At 36.6% G+C, this 23,962-nt stretch overlaps 1 protein-coding gene across 1 annotated transcript; it reads left to right on the forward strand.

The window, feature by feature from the left end:
* Positions 1–249: 249 nt before the first annotated feature.
* LOC140982468 (nucleotide-sugar uncharacterized transporter 2-like) lies at positions 250–5,108 on the forward strand. The gene is made up of 7 exons (XM_073448980.1): positions 250–553; positions 2,620–2,771; positions 2,859–3,067; positions 3,158–3,251; positions 3,565–3,731; positions 3,840–4,010; positions 4,631–5,108. The coding sequence occupies exons 1-7, from the start codon at positions 481–483 to the stop codon at positions 4,917–4,919; spliced, it is 1,155 nt and encodes a 384-aa protein (XP_073305081.1). The 5' UTR covers positions 250–480; the 3' UTR covers positions 4,920–5,108.
* The last annotated feature ends 18,854 nt before the right edge of the window (positions 5,109–23,962 follow it).

Below are 23,962 nucleotides of genomic sequence, written 5' to 3' on the forward strand. Positions count from 1 at the left end.
AAATATATATCACAATGATTTTTTATGTAATTATATTTCTGTTTGTTGAATAAAAAATATAATTTAAAATACTAAATTATTTATTTATTTATTATTAAAAATTAATAAAATTTCACAGTTTTAATATTATTAAGTCAAGAGATTTTATTGTTAAATAAAATAAGATGTCACTGAAAATATCTATCAACACCACCCAAACAGGGCCTTAACTACGTTAACGCACTCAAATCTCACCCGCAAGATCATCCGCCGCCCTCTCTCACGCCCACACATGCACTCTCTCTCTCTCTCTCTAAATCTGCTCGATGCACAAAATAATTATATTGTCATTTATATCCAATAAAGAGATGGGCTTGCAGATATGAATCCAATTAATGCATATTATGTTCTTTAATTCAGTGCTTACTCACACTATCTGTTAAGGGAAATGCTGGGATCCTGATACAGGAAATAGCAGTTTCAGCAGCAGAAGCAGAAAAAATGTTGGGTGTTTTTGTTGGAAAAGATATAAGGAAAATTCTAAAGAGAAAGGATAGTGATGGTGGCGAAAGAGGTCAATTACTTTCACATTCTTTCTTTTATTTGGGCTACCTCTGTATTTTTTCCCCTCAGAATTTGACATTCTTTTTAAAACGTGTACACATTTATTTTGTGAAAAATATTCGAATTGTGTTTTCTTTAAGAAATCGCAAATTCCACCATTTAGTAAAAACGATGTATTAACGTTGGGAAAAGGGTATTAATCAATCAACTAACACACTGATTAAATTTTATTGATCTGGTGTATTGAAGCAGTTTTGAAACTTTAACTGTATAAAGTATGAGTTTTCTTTTCCTTCTTTTACGTGTATTCAGTTGGCTTGGAGTCAGTTTTCATCGCTTTAGATGACTGATTTTTGAATTTAGGATTAACATAATTCCAAGCATATGGTTCTCTGTTTCAACCCTTGAATTGTATTTACCAGTTTAAATTGTTAACAAGAATGAACTTTTAGTTGCTTGAGAGGGGCTAACATATAGCAAGATTCGATTTTTTCCTCCCTTTAATTGTTATGATTTTTATAAAGTTTCAATTTTTTACACAAGTTTACTCAAGGAAGAAAGATAGTCATAGATGCTAAAATACGGCAGTGTATTTAAGTAACCAAACTGATGTTCGACATGCCATTTTAGTTAGTGGTTAGTGCTTATCTTGATGGTGTTTTTAGTAAGGTTTCGATTGTGTTTTGGCTCTTGAAATGATGTGGTTAACCAAAATAAGGGGCCATAAATCTTTTCCACGCATGACGCCGTGCTCACCATATCCAAAGTTGAAATTGACATATAAAAGTAGAGTTGAAGAACCGCCACTACACATCTAAGTGCCTATAATCATCCTTGAGAAATATTGAGAGAAAACGTTGAACTTCAAATTAGAGGAAAATCAAAACTAAAAGCTTAAGATTTATCATAGATCCATCATTGAACTGAGCTTGATTTAGGAAGTCTCGGAATGGTTTTACAAGTGTTTTTTTCAGTCCTGTTGTGTAGGCTCATGGACACCTTTACATTTGGCGATCCCATTCACTTTGAGACATCTTTGCTTGTTTCAATTGTTTGCACATTCCAACCTTCCTCCTTTCACCTATCATCTAGGTATAAAAAGCTTTGATCTATCTTCCGCTTCGAATTGTTATGCTAAGAAGCTATAATAAACACTGAAATCTCTCCTCTTTTTTTTTTTGATAGGAAACATATATTTTATTTAATCAAAATAGACCATTACAATATTAAGCGGATGAGTTTTCCGCGAAATAATAGAAAATACAACAACTAGGTCAATACGTGACGAACTTCCAATCCCTAATCACATCTGAGATAGATAGATGACCCAATTCTTTGATATTTCTTGTTGAATGCGCCACCCTGAATTTCAGCACTTCCCAAAGTTTGTCTACCGAATGAGACGAGTCGTTGAAAATTCTGTTATTTTCCAAGGTGTAGCTGGTTTAAAACACAGCTTATTAAACCTGTTGAAGGGCATGATTGAACTAATCAATTCCAATTTCTTTTTGAATTCTGGTTTTCTTGTTTTGTTTATGAGATGTTAAAGATCGTGTTCAAATATATTTCACTTGGGAAAGAGTGGGATATTCCAGATTTGGATTGTTAATTTGATGCATCTCTATGGTTTTTAAAAATTTTCTGTGGTTTCTGTTTTCTCAGTTTTTTTTTGTTATTTTTTCTTGTTTATTAGTCATATCAATTTGTTTTTGTAAAATCAGTCATTGTTTGTTATTCTCAGGAGCATACATGCTGTTCAATTTTTTCTCTCTTTTATGCTTGTGTGTTTTGAAATATCATATTGTGGTGGACATATCCTATGATCCTTTGCTTCCACGACCAAATCTTAAAATATGGAATCTCAAGATCTGGAAATTAGGTTTAATTTGGTTGAGTAATTGTTATGACTCAACAGCTAACAATTTGTCAAGGCATGGCTTCTATCTATAAATACATATGTTTCATATTTTTTTCCTCAAATTTTGATGTTTTGCAGCCACCAGGGTTTTTTTATTTCCAAGGATTTTTTACCCTGTTTTAAGATGCATAACACTGATGCTTCTTCAATTCTTTTAGGTAGAGCCCTGGAGGAGTTACGCGCTTCCATGTTTAGTAAATTGCGGTCACTCAGTGGGGCGAAGCGACCGCAACAATCTTTATTGGGACCCACCATTGCACTTACATTTAATTTCTTGGTTTCTGTCAGTATAATCTTAATGAATAAATTGGCAAGTCATATATCCCCCGCACATATTTCATGCTACTTGCAAATCAATTAATAATAAAGATTCTGACCATCGCTTCTTGTTTTTCAGGTTCTCATAAAAGTTGGATTCAATTATCCTATTTTCTTAACTTTTATTCATTATTTATTTAGTTGGGTGATAATGGCTCTTTTAAAAGCTCTGTCCATACTCTCTTTATCTTCTCCTCCGAAATCAACCAAATATTTTTCATTGTTGTCTCTCGGTATTGTTATGTCACTCTCTACCGGTCTTGCCAACGTTAGCTTAAAATACAATAGGTGAGGTGACAACTTACCTTCTAGTTTTTGCTTCTTGTTTTTCTATCAGTATCTGTACTTCTTGAATAATAGAGAAGATATATTTTTCAGTGTTGGATTTTATCAGATGGCTAAGATTGCAGTAACACCAGCAATTGTTTTAGCAGAGTTCATGCTCTTCGGGAAAAGAATCTCAGCACGGAAGGTAATAATACTCTCTGGTAGTTGGGAAATGCAAAACTTTTACAGGACCAACGTAATTATTTTTATTATTTTAAATTTCACCCACTGATGTGATTTGAATCAAAATTTATACTATGAAAAACAAGCAGCTCTACATTGGGTTGTTTGGTTGGTCAAAAATGACTTTTGTCATCACCTATCTTTGTAAGGTCATCCTGTATATTCTTGTTATTCATGTATATTTATGCGTATGAAATTTGTAATTGTTGCTTAAATAAGAAAATTGGGAATTACTTTGGTTTCGATGTGTTTGATGCTTATTACAATTTCTCTAGGTGTTTGCTCTTACTGTAGTATCAATTGGTGTTGCTGTGGCTACGGTAACTGATCTTCAGTTTCATTTCTTCGGTTCTTGCATAGCACTGGCTTGGATTGTGCCAAGTGCTGTTAATAAAATATTGTGGTCTAATCTTCAACAACAAGAAAACTGGACCGCTTTAGCGTAAGGCGTCGTGGGATTTCCGAGCAAAACATGTATTTATTCATTCTGTTGACACATTCAGAAAACGTCACTGATTGTAAGTTCATGCTTGCATGCTATGTATGACAGGCTAATGTGGAAGACGACACCAATTACTTTGTTTTTCTTGCTGATGTTAATGCCATCACTGGACCCTCCTGGTGTCCTGTCATTTGATTGGAGCCTTCATAACTCTGCTGCCATTGGTGCTTCAGCTTTTCTTGGCTTCTTGCTTCAATGGTCTGGTGCTCTAGCACTCGGGTATGTGTTCTCTGCTTTGACAATTGATTTGTTGCTTCTATTCTTGTAGAAACAGTTTTTTCCCCTCATCTGATTTGGTTAATTTTGAAATAGATGACCAATAAGTTCTTGTGATTTGGTTATTTGATTTGAAGTTCTTGATTCTTTACTTGCCCACTCACGTGGAAATAGTTGTGTTCATTTATAAAAATATTTCAAAAATCTTTATGATAGCATATGATTTCCATGAATTTTCACTCTTGAAAATCTGTTCCTTTGGTGTTCGACAAAAACCTCGTTAGTGTTTTGCAAATTAGACGTGGCATCCTCTATCTGAATTGGTATGGATAACGTAACCTTTCTTCACATTATATTAAGCTCTATGCACCTGTTAGTTTGCTGAGCAAAAGGCATCCAAAGTGAATCGAGTTGTGCAGTGGCTTCTCATTGGCTCTCTTGCTGTTCCTAGTTGTCTGGACCAGCAATTGTAGAGTAACTTATGACGTGTTTTTGTTTTTCCGATCAACGTTCTAACACAACTGAATCTAGTATGCTTTTTAAACTATGATTGTAATAAATCTAAAAATGCCTCTTGGTTATAATGTGTCGATGATCCGAGATTTACTGTTTTTCCCGATTAGGGCAACTTCTGCTACGACCCACGTCGTTCTTGGACAGTTCAAAACGTGTGTCATCCTTCTTGGAGGTTTTCATCTTTTTGGTTCAAATCCTGGACCAACTAGCATTCTTGGAGCAGCCACCGCACTCGTTGGCATGTCCTTCTACACGTACCTCAACTTGAATTCACGGCACCAATCAGCAACCAAAAATTCTCCGAGGCAATCATCAGCATTGCCATTATCAAAATCGAACCTCGGAAAAGAAAATGGCGAGAACCAACATGAAGATGGTGGAGAGGAGCATGTGTAATGGGGAATTGCAGAAGAGATTGTTGAAAGCTTTTACCAACCCTGCTGGTTTAATGTATACATTTATCGTCCGGTTTCTAATTATTGTATCGTGTTTTTGCTTGGTTAAACGTTTTTATACAAACAGGGCTTGTAAATGCGATCTACAAACATCTTTATTATTACAACTGATCTGTGTATATTGCCTGTATATTTCTGGGCTTTTATTGAGATTTTTTTTATTTTATTCTTTTTTATTTTTTCAATTCCTGAGAGAATTGTGTGTATGTTTGTGTAGGGACGTAAACGAGTCAAACCGTTTGTGAGCTGTTCGAGTTTGATTCGATAAAAACTCGTTTAAGCTTGTTTAATGATTATCGTTAAGATAAACAGATCAAGCTCAAGTTTTATAATATTCGGCTTGTTAACTCGCGAACATGTTCGTTGGTAAGTTCACGAGTCATCTCTTATGTGAAAAACTAATAGTTTTGATATTTGATTTATTGATTGATAACATTACTTATGAAATATATAGAAAAATCTATTAAATTTATTTATTATAATAAATCTACAAATTTTAATAAGAATGTTATATTTTTCTCTAAATATATAATTTACTTTCTAATGAATTTAATGAAGATTTAAATATATAATTCATATTTATTAAGCTCATTTAGGCTCGATAAAATTTTGAATAAACTCGTGAGCCATGAATATATTCGTTAAATAAAGCTCAAGCTCGATTATAAACGAGTCAAGTTCAAACATTCAAAAGTTTGGCTTGACTTACTGGACTCGATTCGACTCGACTACATCCTTATGTTTGTGCAACTATATTCGAAATTTTTTTTTTCTAGGCCAAAAAAGAATATGAAAAACGGGTGACAAAATTATCCCCCTACGGGTGTCAAAATTGAAATCATATAATATGTATCTATACATTGTATCGCATTTGACTTGCTAAGTGGCCCATTAAAGGGAGTTGATACTACGAGATTTTACCTAAAAATAATTTCAATATTATAATAAAGGAAGTACACGAAATGTTACATAATTAAGGTAATAATTTTTATATCAAAGTCTTCTATATTTTTAAAATAATTCTTGAGTTATTAGGATAGTGTGCCATTAATTGAGAATAATCTATAATATAGACACTATATTAGTAATTAACATCGGTAGAGTAGTCTACATTTATGCATTCTTTGTTCATTTTAGGCGTGCTAATTGTAATTAGAGTATAAGATGTAAGTAATAATGAAAGCATATCAATAATATTAATATTAAATTTTAGCTGTGGTTTATGGTTAGTAGACTATGGAAAGTAAAAGTTTTGTGGAGCATAAAAAACACTACTAGTATTCCTTTATATTTTTTTTGCTTTATTTTATGGGGATGAAATCCGTGACCGCTATTGTCACGTCCCGAGATCGAGCGCAGATGACATCCGACATTGTTTAACAATTTCATTGAAAACAATAAGCCCCGTAGCTAGTGAGCACCGATCGAATACAAGGAAAAACAAGTTATACATATATATTTTTAAAGGGATCATTTTTCAAAGCAGAAGACAAGAACGGAACAGACAGAGTTCAGAACTTATATTATATTAGAATATCAAATCATTTCAAACAGAATCTTAACAGAATAAAATCTTATCAGAATCACATACTGAACACATATCTTATAGTAATGACCATGAGCTATCCTTGATCTTAGGGTCTCTATGGAGCTTTCTCCTATAAATGAGCTCCTTCTGGGATCTTTTCTCGCATCCGAGCTCTCTTTGGGTCCTTTTCCCTCACAGGCTTTCCCGATGTGAGCAAGCAAACTTATCTAAATGGGACGAAACGGACGGATCAAACGGATCAAATCAGAACTAAACGGACAGAACAAATCGGATCAGAATAGAACTTAACAAAAGGTGCAAATGCGAAGCAAACGATTCATAACAAAACATACGGTATATGATCGAATTTAACACATACATAAGCCTTTAAAACATAATAAGCCTACTTACTGTTGTTTTGAACATGCGGTATAAACTTGTTTGAAACTTTGATGGATCCTAAGCAAATTCCGGACAGAACTCGACAAGGGTTCGAGTAGCACTCGGACGTGATTTCTTGATAGAACAACACCTTAGATTGTTGATATATGTTGCACGATCCTTATCGGAACTTAGGAATATGACAGCTACACGATCGAACTAGTGCGGTTCGAACTTGCTTGAATTTTGTGTAAACTTTGGCCGAACATGGGAATACTTGGGTCGAACACGAGCAGCCTTTCGGGCAAACTTGGGCAGAACCTCGGTCACGATTTGAGCGGCACTTGGACAGCTCTGCAATGATCAAATGTAGCATATATTCTTTTCTTGAAGTGGCCGAAACTTTAACAGGATTTTAAGAGGATTTTTGGTGCAAGGATTTGTGAAAGGGCTTGCATGTATTTATAAGCTGAATTGTGGCACTCCAAGGGGTGGTCTTGGCCAAAAACTTGGTCCCCAAGTAGTCAAAATTTCATCCACAACCAAGAGTTACTTTAGTTAACTCAAAAGTCATTCCTTGCGCATTAAATTTTGTTGAAACATTTCATATTCGCAATCTTGCTTGATTTTGATGTTAACAAAACTTGTTATTTTGTTACTAATGAATTTACCTAAGTGTGCAATTAGTTGAACGTAACTGAAACTATCGAAGAATGCAAACTGAAAGTATCAACTGATTAATGGAACTGAACCAGTTCCAGTGATGAATTGTAAACAAGTTCAACGATTGTCCAGCTGATAGACAGTTCAGCTGAAGATCTTCAGAAGCCTGGTCAGCCGATGAAGAGTTCAATTGATGAAGAACCCAGCTAACCAGTCAACTGAAAGTGAAAAATCAGTTCAACTGACGAGTCAACTGATTTCACCAGCACAACTAAAGATCAGTTCAGATAACAAGTTCAGAAAATCAGTTAAAACCAATCAGTTGCAGAACACGACAAGCTTATTCAAAAGAATCTAGCTGTGCATAAAGATACAAAAGAAATTGTCTAGTCAAAGGAAAATAATAGACGTTGCATCAATGTTCAAAACCAAAACGTTCCAGAATAGCTGTCAGAAAGTACAGATATATTTCGAAGAACATATTCAAAATGCAACAGATACAATAATTGAATCTCACTGTACTATCAATCTTCGCGCCTATAAATAGAAGATGAAGATCAGTGAAGAATATAATAAGCAACAGAACAACATGAGTGTGTGAAGAAGAAGGACACACAAAAAGCTTAATCAGCTTACTAGAAACAATCAGCCCAGTTGTGAGGGAATATTTCAACGTGTTATCAGCTTAGTATAGAAGCCATTTTCCCTCAGTGTGTGAGAACACCTTCCCGGTGTATTCATACTTCAGTTCTCCCACACTCACACACTATCACTCACATATATAAGAGAGTAGAGCTTAAAAGATCAGTTGAGTGAGTCTTGCACAAAGACAATAAACTTGTGTATGTGGCCTTTGACACACAGACGTTAAATAAGTGTTGGCTGGAAGGTGCTGCATTCAGTCTAGACTAGGAGTTCAGTTAGGCAGTAGAGTAAGTCCTAAGTTGAGTGGGTTTGTACAAGGTGTTGTATAAATCAAAGTCTTCTAGTGTATCCTACTCGAGAAGATAGAACGAGTGACATAGGATCAGTTGAAGTCTTCAAACATCCATAAACATATTTTGTGTTATTTCTGCTTAACTGCTTGTTTTTGTTCTTGACTGATTTGATCAGTTCAGTTTGGTCCATAACTGAACGAATATAAGTGAGAACTGATCCCATAATTTTCAGTTATTCAGTTGCACAAGTTATAAAACCGATAAGTTTTCTTAACGAAAGATTATTTCGGGTATTTTTCGCTTGGTTTAAAACCATACTCGATCTAATTTATCGGTGTTTACATTCTTAGGACACGAGCTATTGCAGCTCATTGATTTATTGTGCTTGATACACCTTCAAAGGTGCCCCGAACCTATCCATCAATTGGTATCAGAGTTAGCTGTTCTAAGAAGGACATTTGAAAGCTAATTTTTTAAAATATGTTTCAAAATGTTATTTAAAATGGATTTCAAAATCTTCTTAAAAATTTTATGAGTTTGTCCTGGGAAGAGAGAAGGTTTTTGGCTCTGCAACTAACATTGTAGCCACTTCTCTCGACTCAGTAACTTTGTTGTTTTAGCAGCTTGTAGGGTTCTGAGTTCAACTGACAGCAGAACAACTAAACTGATATGTGGACAAGATTTCAGTTGTAAGCCTATCAGTTCAACTGATCAACAGGCGAAACCCAATACTAGCTGAAACTGATGATTTAAGTGGAGCTTAATTAGCAGAAGTACCGCCGCTTAACTATCATATCATATCAAAATAAATTATCAATGCGGTTCAACATCAGTTGAGTCCAGTTTGAGTCAGCTCGACCAGTTAGCTAGCACAGAGATCAAGTCCAAGGCAAAATTAGGTGCTCTTCTGGCAAAAAGAAACTCAAGATCGATGCAGCATTCAAGGCAACCAGTTGTTGGTACATTCAGTTCTATTTTGTATAAACTGACTGATATTTGATGTTGTTTAATATTGGCTAGTGTAGTAGCAATTTCCCTTACACAAGTTGGTGTCCTTAAATGTATGATACAAGGGACGCATATTTGATTAAATAAATATCACTTTATCTAGTTAGTTTCTATGTAACTGAACTACTATTTTCATACTTGTTGTCCAAACTGTTTGAATGTTAAATAATGCTAAAATTCATTGTTAAAATCGCGTAAATGATTATATTTTTGAGGGGGAGTTTTTAATTCAGTTCTTGAGGGGGAGTTTTCTTTAAAATTATCTCTCGAACTGAAAAATGTTTTAAATTCGTTTTTAAATTCAGTTCTTGAGGGGGAGCTTTTTTATCCCTCGAATTAAAATTTTTTTTAATCGTTTTAAATGTTTTTTATTCTCACAAAGGGGGAGAATCAGTTAAATTTTAAAATGTAATTTTTTTTTAATCGATTTAATTGTTCAAGTTTTGTGATCATAAAAAAAGAGGAGATTGTTGGACATTTCATGTTCGCAATCTTACTTGATTTTGATGTTAACAAAACTTGTTATTTTGTTATTAATGAATTTACCTAAGTGTGCAGTTAGCTGAACGTAACTGAAGTTATCAAAGAATGCAAACTGAAAGTATCAACTGATTAATCGAACTGAACAAGTTCAACTGATTGTCCAGCTGATAGGCAGTTCAGCAGAAGACCTTCAGAATCTCGGCCAGCTGATGAAGAGTTCAACTGATGAAGAGCCCAGCTGACCAATTCAACTGAAAGAGTGAAATCAGTTCAACTGACGAGTCAACTGATTTCACCAGCCCAACTGAAGATCAATTCAGATGACCAGTTCAGAGAATCAGTTAAAACCAATCAGTTGCAGAACACAACAAACTTATTCAAAGGAATTCAGCTGTGCACAAAGGTACAGAAGCAATTGTCCAGTCAAAGGAAAATAATAGACGTTGCATCAATGTTCAAAACCAAAACGTTCCAGAATAACTGTCAGAAAGTATAGATATATTTCGAAGAACAGATTTAAAATGCAACGGATACAATAATTGAATCTCACTGTACGATCAATCTTCGCGCCTATAAATAGAAGATGAAGATCAGTGAAGAATATAATAAGCAACAGAACAACAAGAGTGTGTGAAGAAGATGGGCACACAAAAAGCTTTATCATCTTACTAGAAGCAATCATCCCAGTTGTGAAAGAGCACTTCAACGTGTTATCAGATTAGTATAGAAGCCATTTTCTCTCAGTGTGTGAGAACACCTTTCCGGTGTATTCATTGTTCAATTCTCACACACTCACACACTATCACTCACATATATCAGAGAGTAAATGTAGGATCGAGTGCTTACCGCTTTACCAAAAGCTATAGTTGGTGGTAATGGTGCAACTGAAATCTTTTAAACCGCACATCAACTCAAGCACCACGGTTCGATCGCTCTGCCAAGAAAGGACAATTATTGCACCCAATAATCTCCCTCCAAATAATTGCACTCTTTGCAATCAATGGGAATCGAACCCGTAACCTTGACTCTGATACCAATTGTAGGACCGAGCGCTTGCCGCTTTACCAAAAGCTATTACTGAAGGATCATGTGCTGGGCACCAAAGGTGCTTCAAACACAATATTCTCCATGAGCTGCAGTAGCTCGTGTTCTAAGAATGTGTACACCAATTAATTAAATCGAGTTTGGTTTTCAAACCAAGCGGAAGGCACTCGAAATAATCTTTCGTTAAGGAAACTGATATATTTTGTATCTTGTCGAACTAAATAACTGAAAATCACGTGGGATCAGTTCTGGCATCTATCAGCTCAGTTATGAATAGGATTGAACTGATATCAGCAGAACTGATCAAATCAGTTAAGAAAAAAATGAGCACTTAAACAGATAAATAACACACGCTATGTTTATGGATGTTCGGAAACTTCAAGTGCTCATACGTCACCCCTTCTACCTCCTCGGGTAGGATCTACTAGAAGCCTTTGATTTATACATCTACTTGTACAAACCCACCCAGCTTAGGACTTACCCACTGCCTAACTGAACTCCTAGTCTATACTGAAGGCAGCACCTTCCAAACAACATTTCTTTAACATCTATGTGTCAAAGACTACATACACAAGTTTAATGTCTTTGTGTAACACTGTAATTTGGGTGGTGGTGGTGTGTGCGTGTGTGAGAACTGAACACTGATAACAACCCGAAGGTGTTCTCATACACTGAGAGAAATGAAGCTTCTAATCTAAGCTGATATATCTATGGAATGTTCCCTCGACTTGGGCAAAATGCTTCTTGAAAACTGATAAGCAATATGAGTGCCCACTCTCTTTTTCTTCTATGTTTTCTCTATGTTGTCTATATTATATCGAGTCTTCAATGATCTTCTATTTATAGGTGAGAAGTTTTGAACGTACAATGAGACTCAATTATTGTATTCGTTGCATTTGAATTCGTTCCTTGAGATCTGTGTTGTACTGCCGACAACCTTTCTAGAACATTTGGCTTTGAGCGCTTGAAGCAACATTCATTATTTTTCTTTGACTGGACAAAAGCTTTTGTACCTTTGCACACAGAAGGATTCCATTAAGTAAGCTTGTCGTGATCTGCAACTGATTGCTCTTAACTGATGTTCTGAACTGGTCTTGTTCTGATGAGATGAAATCAGTTGGCTCGTCAGCTGAACTGATTTCTTTGATTCAGTCTAACTTGTCAGCTGAGATCTTCATTAGTTGAACTCTTTATCAGCTGGCCGGGCTTTTGAAGGTCTTCTACTGAACTGCCTATCAGCTGGACATTCAGTTGAACTGTTCTACGATGCATCAGTTGAACTGGTTCAGTTCATGTGATCAGTTGGTTCTTTCAGTTAGCATCATTGACAGCATCAGTTTTGGCTTGTAACTGATTATTTCAGTTTCAGCTTTCTGCGCGCTTAGGTAGATTTATTAGTAACAAATTAACAAGTTTTGTTAACATCAAAATCAAGCAAAGATTACGAACATGAAATGTTCAACAGTAAAGCTTAAAAGATCAATTGAGTGAGTCTTGTACAAAGACAATAAACTTGTGTATGTGATCTTTGACACACAGACGTTAAATAAGTGTTGGCTGGAAGGTGTTGCCTACAGTCTAGACTAGGAGTTCAGTTAGGCAGTAGAGTAAGTCCTAAGCTGGGTGGGTTTGTACAAGGTGTTGTATAAATCAAAGTTTTATAGTGTATCCTAGCCGAAGAGGTAGAAGGGGTGATGTAAGAGCAGTTGAAGTCTCCGAACATCCATAAACATATCTTGTGTTATTTCTGTTTAAATGCTTGTTTTTGTTCTTAACTGATTTGATCGGTTCAGTTCTGTCCATAACTGAATTGATATGAGTCAGAACTGATCCCATAATTTTCAGTTATTCAGTTGCACAAGTTATAAAACCGATTAGTTTTCTTAACGAAAGATTATTTCGAGTATTTTCTGCTTGGTTTAAAACCAAATTCGATCTAATTCATCGATGTTTACATTCGTAGAACACGAGCTATTGCAGCTCATTGATTTATTGTGTTTGAAGCACCTTCAAAGGTGCCCCGAACCGATCCATCAAATTTGTCCAATCTCTTAGCTCTTCCCTTGTCTACAATTTTGGTTTATTTAGGACATGAGAATGAAACTTCTTTGAGCTAAAGTTTTAAGTTTATGAACTAGGGGTTTGCATATTCCAAATACTCGACTTCGGTCTTGCGGTTTTTGCGACGTCGGTAGCTCTAATAAGCTGAATTTTGCACACTCTAAGATGTTTCGTTTTTTGAAATTCCGCATTCTCACAATTAACCTTCAATGCATACTGATTAAATTCTTAAGTTAACGCAACAGCTTACAAACCAAACTAGCTAGGTAAACCGTATTAAAAAAATCATGTGTGATATGCTCGCCCGAGAAATATATGTTTGAGGAATCAAACATATGACTATTGGTCAAACGCTTACCTACTCCACCACAGAAGCACTAATATTGCTTACTTGAACTATAGAACGATGGTAACATATATATTTGTGTTGGTTAGTTGGATTTAATGATTTACAAATTTGTTCTATATTGTTGTCATATACGTACAACCCCCAAAAAAAATATTCTTCTTCCCTACTTGAAAATGATTATTTTTCTGCCATTTGACACAAATTAATTCAAACTATTTAGTTTCGATGCATCTAATTTTGTATTTTACTTGTTATGCTTCGCATTTTTTGCAATTTTCTTTTTTCAAATATTGATTGCCATGAATTTTTCAGTAATAAATATATTAAATAATTCATGATTTAATAAACATATGAAATTCTCAGAATATTTTTTTACCATACTCAGCTCGGAAGATCCCTTTAATGAACTTCGAGTATCTGCACATAGGTTTCCATAAAAATGAAAAAGGTATGTTTTTAATTAATTTATATATTCCTAACTTTTCTATCTACGTTGATTCAATATTATCATTTAACCTTTTCAGATTTAATCTCCTTATTATCTCATATATTTATTTTAGACTAATTAAGATATTATTATTTAGTATCTAAATAAATTTAAAAAATAATAATTATATAATCGCATCACACTTAGCCTGTAAATCCATTCTGATTAGAAACAAATTTAAATTAAAATTGATGTTGGTAAAATATCTTACTTTTACTATCTATTTTATCTTTTCTATTTTATTAAAGTTGATGACATGATAGTAAATACTTAAGAAAGACATCAAATTTTTCTTCCAACTTTACCTTTATATAATACTTGTCGGGGATCGACTTAGAGTTTAAAGAGAGGGTGAATAAACTTGTTCTTGTCTTCGACGTTTTTGCAAAGATGCTAGAATTCTGTTAGAGATTATAGCTTATCTTGTTCGAATATATTTCCAGCAGATCACAATAACTTGTGCGGAAACGATCTGATGGTTTGCGGTGAAAACGATAAAACGGCTTCTTTGACTCTGAGTAAATCAGCTTTATCACCGAAAAAAGGTCATACGGAAAGCTTCAGAATAATCAGTCTTTGTTTTATACCAAAACTAGTAAGGCGTGTCAAATGTCTTCGTACAGCATTAAATGGTGCAATTAATATTTAGTACTATGTAAGATAACGGTAACATTTAAGACTTGTAACGATCAAACGAAAGACGTTAAGTTCTGCTTCTGCTTCTGCTTCTGTAAACCGTTACGTTTAGCTACTCGATAAGTAATGCTTCTGTTTTAGCTATACGAGTGCTTATGCTATTTATATTATCTTCTGTTTTTACTACCTACTGGTTTTGACTCTCATCACCATAATTAAATTAAGTCTAACAATTTTCTCCTTTGTGGTGATGCCAAAACCTAGATGTTAGTAAAGATAATGATCGTTAGTTATAATGAAAAGCTGATAGAGTTTATAACAAGATATACGATAAGCAATAAAAAAGTAAAATAGCTTTAATCAGTTATGATGTCTCTGAAAAAAGTTTCCTCGTTATGAAGATCTTGATCTCTTCTGCTATTTTCAGTCATGCCACCTGTTCTGCTTGATTCTCCCTTTTTGGCATCACTAGCATGAATACGAGTGAGCAAATCATCCACTCGGCCAATAAGAGTATGAATTCCATGATTCAGCATCTCCAGATATGGTGCTTGATTGGAAACTCGTTCATTAAGAGCATGAAGAGATTGAGATTGGGACTCAATCTTGGCATCAATAAGTTCAAGTTTCGAATCCATAGCTGCAACGTTGTTGGATACTGAGAGAATAGATGAGTCATGGTCGGAGATAGTTTTGGTGAGCTCAGAATGACCGAGCAAAATGTTACTCTGACTTTTGAAAACAGATTGTCTGAAGATAATGGTTTCAGCATTCAGCTTGGCCAAAGATTCTGTTGTGCGATTGACTTCTTTAGAGATACGGTCACGGAAGAATTTTGTAGCACTTACTTCACCAGCATGTTCATAAGACAATTGTTTTACTATCTCCGAGAGATTGTTAAGATTTCTTTGTAGAACCTCTATCTCAAATTCAAGAGCAAATTCTTCTTCGGGGGATGGAGATTTCTCTTGAAGATGCTATTTGATTTCTGCAATGTGAGCGGCTGAATCAGAAAGAGAGACAATCAAAGCAGTAGAAGGAGCAGCTTCTGTTTGAGCAGTTGAAGGATCTGATGCTGGTTCTGCAGAAGGTCTTTCAGAAGCAGTAGGTTGTTCACGTACTGCACTGTCTTCTGGTTTGCTCAAATCAGCTGTTCTGGTGGTTTCTAGTGGCTTAACAGATGGATTTGGTTCAGATTGAACATGCAGTAGTTCTTCCATTTCTGCTCGATGTTCATCAGAAAATTTGTCCAAATCCTGTAGTGAAGACGAAGGAGTAGCATCTGAATCTTTCATTGATTATTCTGCTGGTTGTGCTTCTGGTACAGTAGAGGGTGCAACAATCAATTGAATTACTTCATCAACTGATGCCAGATCATGATCAGAAATCAAAAATGAAGATTTAGTAGGAATTGTTATAAGTGCAGGAGTACTGAAAAATTTAGCTTCAGAAGAAGCTTCAGTCTTTTCCTCAACTGGCTTGATCTTGAGAATATCCGGGACATGACCATCTCTGTGTTGCAAAGGCTCTACAAAAGCCTGTTCCCGAGCAAGAACTTGCTCATTCAGAAGGCTCAACTGGTTAGACAAAAGTTGAATAACATGTTGATCTAGAGTAGCAGTAGGATTCACGGAATCAAAATTTGACTTAGAGTCTTCAAAACAGAATCCAGCTTCTGAAGTTTCAGTTGATCAAGAATGTAGGATCTTCTGTTTATTGCTTCAATAACATTTCGGGTCTTACCAGAAGCAAAGACTTGCTTCTCATTCTTCACCATCTTTGCATAAGAACATGGAGTTATTAAATATGTAATGGGTGGAAGACTCGAAAGCAGTCTGAAGAGATGATTTGGCACCATGATCTTTTGGTGCTTCAATGAGTTTCCTTTGCCTTTGTGTGATGATGATGCAGGTTGCACGAGTCTAAAAGCAGAAGACCCTGCGAGAAGTTCTCTAATGACAACTCCAGATGAAGGTCTGAAAAGAAGTGGAAGTAGTTGTAGTAGGTAAGGTTGCGGGGTTTGAGGTAGGTATGGAGACTGGTTTGGATGAGGTAACAGTTGGGAAAACCTGTCTCAAAGGAACAGTATCAAGATCAGTCAGGGCTGCTGTCTTCTTGATACGGATGGTGGTTCGTTGTTTCTTTTTGGTTGGAGTGGCTGGGAGTAAGGTTTTGGTGGGAGCAGCAGATTCCAGATATGGTTTTCTCGGAGTCAGTCAAGGTAGCAACTCTTTTCCTCTTGACTTTCTTCTGAGGTTCTTGACCTTCATTTTGAACATCACCAATCTCCTTCTTGCGGGCAAAAAATTCTGCCACAGTTGGTTTTGGCCTCAAAGCAAGCACGTTGTCAGCATCGGCTATCGTGACATACGATCCATCCTTTTCTGACGTAAGCGGAAAACCAGCATCCTTCAACAATTTATTGATTTGGATAGCAAAACTAGTACCCTTCCTTAGAATCATGTCCTTCATGACTTTGAATACAAAACGACTCCAATCTACTTTAGCTTCAGAAGTGATGACCATAATCACTTGGACCTTTTCCTTAGTCAGTTTATCAAAAGTACCATCTTTTACTAGTAATGCCTTCGCAACGATATCGACGAGTACTTGGTACTCCATTTTCAGAAGCTTCTTAAAACACGAGGGAGAAAGTTCTTCTCCAGAAGCTGAGAATGAGGTAAGAGCAGTAGACATTTCCTCTTTTGTAATAACAGAGCACTCAAAATTACCTGAGAATGGGAGAAAGAATGTTGATCCCAGAAGGGCAGCATCGATGGTTATGGACGCATCTCCCTGAGAGTATACAATCTTCCCATCCTCAGTGGTTGCTTTGGCATAGAAATCCAGAAGGGTGGTCTTGTAGATGATTGCGGGTGATTCCAGAAATTTTCTAAGACCAGATTTCCTAATGGCCTTGAACATCTTGACAAGATTCTCATCCTTGATGGTGAGTACTGAAGCGAAGTTGACTTGATAAGAATTGAGTGTATAAGCTCCAACCATTTTCCTGTTAGCAAGAAGGATTTGAAGTAGATTTGTGTAGTAGAAGGAAATTCGAGAGAAAGCAGTAGCAAGTATGCAACAATCTGTAATCGTAAAAGTGAAATGAGAGTGAGAGAAGAGGCGGTTAAACTTCAAAATATACAGCCGTCAGTGAAAACATAGGGACACGTGTCAATATGTTTATGGTGAGATTTTGAAAAGTTAAAAGATAAGTGTCAGTTGACACAATGATTTAAAATTTTAAGAAATCAATAAAAAGGCGGGCTGTCCAAAGCGGTTACTAAAAAAAATCAAAAGAGGATTTGTTGTCTTATGATAATATCTGCTGGAAGTGACAAAGTACTGAAATATATCCAGTCATTTTGACAAAGTCCAGTAGCACATTGTTTTATCGGAAAGACAAATCTCCTTCTGTTTATGACTAGAAACGGAAATATCAGTCACAATTAAACCATGTTCCCCCTAAATTAATGCAGATAAACATATATTAAATGGGAAGAATTAAGATCAGATGAAATAATAAATTACTCTGATATTCTTCCAATAGGAACACGCAGGAGGTGAATAGTCAAGGGACTCTTCAACTAGCCCGAGGATAATTATAAATACCTACAATGACACAAACTAAGTCATTTTAAACATTTACAAATGGATAATGCAAGCAATTCATCAGAGTCTGTTTTGGAGTCAGATAAATCAAGGGAGTTAATTCCAAAGACAACTTGCGGCGTCTCGTAAGAAGATATTTGAAGACATCGTTCTAAATGGAATGAAGACTTGGAACAAACTCCTGGATCTGTAGACTGAATAATCAGTTAGATTATTCTATATCATTAGATTACAACTGCGGAATCATCCCTTTCACAGACCACGATCATGCCAAGAGAGGGGGATGATTTCAGTAGGTTCTAGTTAGGATTTCTACTATAAGTTTCAATATTGCTGATATCAATAATTGTAATTCATATCCATTGTAACGCATCTGATTTTATGAATGAAACAGTTCATTTTGTTATACTTCTTGTACTACTTACTGCATAACAAAATCAAAAGATAGTAATCAGTAGTTACGACAGATTAGTTAAACCAAAAACATTTCGAAAATAAGAAAACTTAGTCTCAAGAAGAGGTTTTGTAAAGATATCTGCTGCTTGTTGATCAGTAGGGACATATTCCAGACGAATGTCCTTCTTCTGCACATGATCTCTAATAAAATGATGTCTGATGTTAATATGCTTCGTTCTGGAATGAAGTTGTAAAGCCCAAAAATCAGTATACGTAAAATCTATGCATTTATTTAATTTATGAAATTTCATTATTTTAATATTTATGTTTAATTGATCTACGTTAAAATGTTTTCTTGAGTTTTATGTTTCAGACGATTATTCGAGGCGGGATCGAGGAAAGGAGACCGGGATGATTTTTAGTGACTTTAATTGTGGTATTTTATTTTAAGTTAGGTTTGAGATATTTTAAATAATTTATGAATTTTTAATATTTTTAAAGCCTAATTTAAATATTAAGTCATTTTAGGATTTTTAAACTTTTAAAGTTTATCAATTAGGGGATTTTAGTAAATTTAATATGGGATTAGAATTTTATTAATTTGTTGATTTGTTAACATTTTTATTAGCATGATTTATTTATTTAAAAACACTTTATAATTACTAATTAAGTGGTTTATTACACACCACACACACATATTAAAATATTCAATTATTCCAACACCTTTTCACACACACTCATACACGTATACACACACCCCTTCATTATAAACAAAACACACATGTTTTATTATATTATTTGACTAAGGAGAGAAGAGAATTTCTCTTTAAACTCTCCTCCATCAACCTCTATATCATTTCTCTCCTCTCCCACTTCTTCTTCAGCAATCGTTCCTTTCCTCTGAAATTTCCAGCAATATTTTGTTGAGTTTATTTCAAGAAAATCGAGCCACCTTCGTCCCGGATCGTCTCTCGCTCCGTCTCCGCTTCAGTGTCGTCGTTTCGGTATTATTTAATCGTCAAAGGCACGTATAATCTCTCTTTTCTGTATCGATCATGTCATATTATGCGTGTGTTGTTATTTATGCTTAAAATCATGTATATGATGTGTAGAAGTGTAAGCAAATACGTTGGAACAGCTTTTGAAACGATTTTTAGATCTACAATTTTCGTTTTTATTGTTCTGATAAAAACTACGAAATTTCGGTTCATATTTTGAGAAAACTTTCAAGAACAAAAATGTAGAACTTTTTAATGCCTTCGATTTGATATAAAATTCGAGATTTTTGGATTAGAATTGAGTGAGTTATGGAGTTTTTCGTGGGACTGCTCAAACTGCAACTTTTACAAAAATTGTGTTCTTGAAGTTTTATGTTGCAGGCCTCGTTGGGGATCGACGGGTGATCGTTGCTGCATATAGGTATATTATTTATGATGTTGGGATGTATAATGAAGCTTCGTTTCTTGTCGTTAGGCGCTTGGGAGATTGAATGTCGTATAGAACCGTTTGTTGTCAAAAAGTCTCGTTCACGGGTTTGTTGGGTTGATTGTGATTTTGGTTGTTTTGGGACAATTGTTTAGGCTTGGGTCATTGAATTAGTAGCCTAAGATGAGCTCGTGGTGTTGATTCTTGGTCTGTGCAGTCGAGTCGAGGGAGTTAAGCATATCACATTCAGAATTTTCGTAAGTTTCATGCCACCGCAGGTACACGGACCCGGACACGGACCTCTCCACGGGGTCCGTGCCTTTGTTTCCTTCGAGTAGCCATTTTTGCGAGCCAACACAGACCCCTTACGGACCTAGGCACGGGGTCCGTGCCTCCTATTCCTTTTGAGTATTACTTGGCAGTACCTAGACGGACCTGTACATGGACCCGGGGTCGGGGTCCGTGTACTCACGTATTTTAGGAAAATTTATTTATGATTTTGAGGTTTGATGTTATGGTTTAGTGCAAGGATTTATCAAAGTCGTGTTATTGGAAATTATAGAATATCCTAAGAAATTATTGAGCTTGAGAGTAAGCATGATATTTACGTCTAAGTTATGCAAGGTAATTATGAAATTTCATGTAGTATGTTGCAGCAACGGCCCCAGTCAAAGTCCAACGAATCCCTCGACACCCAGTAAGTATGTATGACGTGCAAAGAAAATATTTTAAGTTTTTGAGGTATGCTAAATGTCTTGTGACCAAATTATGTTTAGGATTGGAAAGCGTTAAATTATGAACGGGGACCAATCCACCCGTTAAATTATGAACGGGTTAGATCGAGGTTGAAAAGCGTTAAATTATGAACGGGGACCAACCAGCCCGTTAAATTATGAACGGGGATCTTATGTATGTGGCAGTGGATACGTTTCTGTCAGCCCAGTACTGTGGTTTGTCTGATCAGGCATTTATTATGTTATGGGTCACTTGCTTTGAAACATCCTCTACGAAAAATATTGAAGTTATGTATGTTCAAGTATGTTCAAGTATGCAAGTATGTTTATGAAAAGTTTAAGTTGATGGCACGTCTAATTATGTATGTATGTAAGTTCAAGTTTATGATGTAGGTTCAACTTTCAAGTATGTATTTTATATTTTGAAATTTTATGTTGTTTTATTATGTAGTACTTGCTATCTCCAGTTTATACGTGTTGAGTCTTTAGACTCACTAGACTTGATCGATGCAGGTGAGTATGTTGAAGAGGAGACAGGAGGTGGCGACCAAGGGGCAGGCTTGGACTGAGCGGAAGGCTAAACCCGAGGACCACTAAGTTTATGTTTTTATGAAAAGTTTAAAATACTCTGCTTTTATGTTGGATGTGAGACAATTGAAACAAGTATGTTGTTGAAAAATTTATTTGGTGATGTTGATTTCAAATATTAATATGATGAATGATGAGTGACGACCTTATAGATTTTATGTTTAAGAAAATCTTAAATTTTTCCGCAAATTTTGAAGTAGTAAAAAAAAAAATAAAAATTTACGGTACGTTACAGTTGGTATCAGAGCCGTGTTCTTGTAAAGGGTTATGTCTACTGCCAGTCACAAGAAGCTCACGAAGTCCCATCTCCAGTCAGTGAGTTTTAAAGTTTTGAAATTATGTTATGTAATAAGTATTTAATCATGATTTCTGCATGGGTATATTTAAAATTTAAGTTATGTGCATCTTATGTAATTTATATTATGTTCATGCATGTTGGGTAAATTTTAAAACAGTATGCCTCCTAGACGTTTGATTGCCCGTGGAGCAAGGGATGAGGACAGAGAGACTTATGATGGAGGGAGGGCCACTCCTCCTCCACCACCAGATATGCAGGCACAGATGCTTGCGGGTATGACGCAATTTTTCGCACAGTTTGCGAGGAACCAGACTACTGTAGGCCCTGAGGAGAGGCCTAGACCAGAGGCAGTATATGAAAGGTTCAGGAGGATGAGTCCGAAGGAGTTTTCGGGTACTACTGACCCGATGATAGCCGAGGGATGGATCAAGTCCATAGAGGTAATCTTCGATTTTATGGAGCTGACCGATGCTGATAGGGTCAGGTGTGCTACGTTCCTTCTGTCAGGGGACGCCAGGCTATGGTGGGAGAGTGCGTCAGTGGCAGTGAATTTGCAGACTTTGACTTGGACGGGATTCAAGGAAGTGTTCTTCGCCAAGTACTTCACTGAAGAGGTACGCTCTCGTCTGACCAGGGAATTTATGACGCTGAGACAGGGAGACAGTAGTGTGGCAGATTTTGTCAGAAAGTTTGAGAGGGGGTGTTACTTCGTACCCCTCATTGCGAATGATGCCCAAGCAAAGCGGAGGCATTTCATGGATGGACTGCGGCCGATCTTGCGCCGTGACGTGGGGGTAGCTGGCCCTACTACTTATGCAGTCGCCGTATCTAGAGCGCTGGCGGCAGAGCAAGACCAGCGAGACATTGAGGCAGACAGGCAGGGCAAGAGGCCCTATCAGGCTCCACCGCAGCAGCAGCAGCAGTATCAGAGGCCTCAATTTAAGAAATCGTATCAGGGGCCACCAGGGAAGAAGCCTTATCAGGGACCGCCGAGGGGCAAGGGTCCCATTCAGCAGCAGGGGGCGCCTCAGAAGCCCGTTAATTTTCCAGTGTGCCCTAAGTGCAACCGTCAGCATCCAGGGCAATGCTTGTATGGGTCAGGTAAATGTTTTAAATGTGGAGCTACTGACCACATGTTGAAAGAATGCCCACAGTGGAAGCAGCCAACTCAGGGTAGGGTATTCGCCATGCATGCTTAGGAGGCGAACCCAGACACTACACTACTGACTGGTAAACTTTTCTGCCTAAACTCAGTATTATTTTGACTTGCATGTGGAAATTTTTATTTGGGATTATTAGTGTGCTAGTATTATCTTGTGTGACTTGGGATATTGAGTCCTATTATGCTTTGGGTTACTGTTAGTAATTCTGTGATATAAGTTTCGTGTGGTGCTAACGTCTCTCAGGAAATATTTTCATTAAGAGAATAGCTACTCAGGCCTTGATAGACTCAGGAGTCACCTATTCATTCATCTCAGAGACGTTTGCTAGTCACTTGGATATCAAGACCATCGGCCTCGACGTGAATTATTCAGTGGTAGTCCCATCAGGGGAAGAGCTGTTAGCTACTAGAGTGGTCAGAGATATCGATCTAGAATTGCATGGCCATTTAGTGTATGCAGATTTGATCCTGCTACCAATGCCAGATTTCGATATTATTTTGGGAATGGATTGGCTGACTAAGAACAGAGTTCTGATTGATTTCAGAAAAGATCAGTACTGATTAGACCGTTGGGAATGGAGCAGTTTTTATTTGAGCCATCCAGATGGAGGAGTTTTCCTCGCATGATCTCCTGCATCCAGGCGAGGAGACTGATTTCCAAGGGTTGTCAGGCTTTCTTAGCCAGCATGGCATCTGCACTTTAAGTACTCACTCCATCTTTAGCAGACGTGCTAGTAGTCAGGGACTTCCCAGACGTCTTTCCAGATGACGTCACAGGCCTTCCACCAGATAGAGAGGTGGAGTTTGCCATTGATCTCATGCCAGGCACAGTGCCAATCTCTAAGGCACCGTACAGATTAGCTCCAACAGAAATGCTAGAACTTAAGCAACAGATTCAGGAACTTTTAGACAAGGAATTTATCCGCCCGAGTTTCTCACCGTGGGGCGCGCCAGTGCTCTTTGTGAAAAAGAAGGATGGGAGCATGAGACTGTGCATCGATTACCGTGAGCTGAACAAGGTAACGATCAAGAATAAGTACCCGTTGCCTAGAATCGAAGATTTGTTTGATCAGTTACAGGGAGCTACCATGTTCTCTAAGATAGATCTTCGATCAGGGTATCATCAGCTGAAAGTGAAGAATGCAGATGTCCACAAGACAGCTTTCAGGACCAGATATGGGCATTACG

Source organism: Primulina huaijiensis, chromosome 1 (assembly GCF_012295235.1).
Source record: "Primulina huaijiensis isolate GDHJ02 chromosome 1, ASM1229523v2, whole genome shotgun sequence".
NCBI classification, from domain to species: Eukaryota; Viridiplantae; Streptophyta; class Magnoliopsida; order Lamiales; family Gesneriaceae; genus Primulina; species Primulina huaijiensis.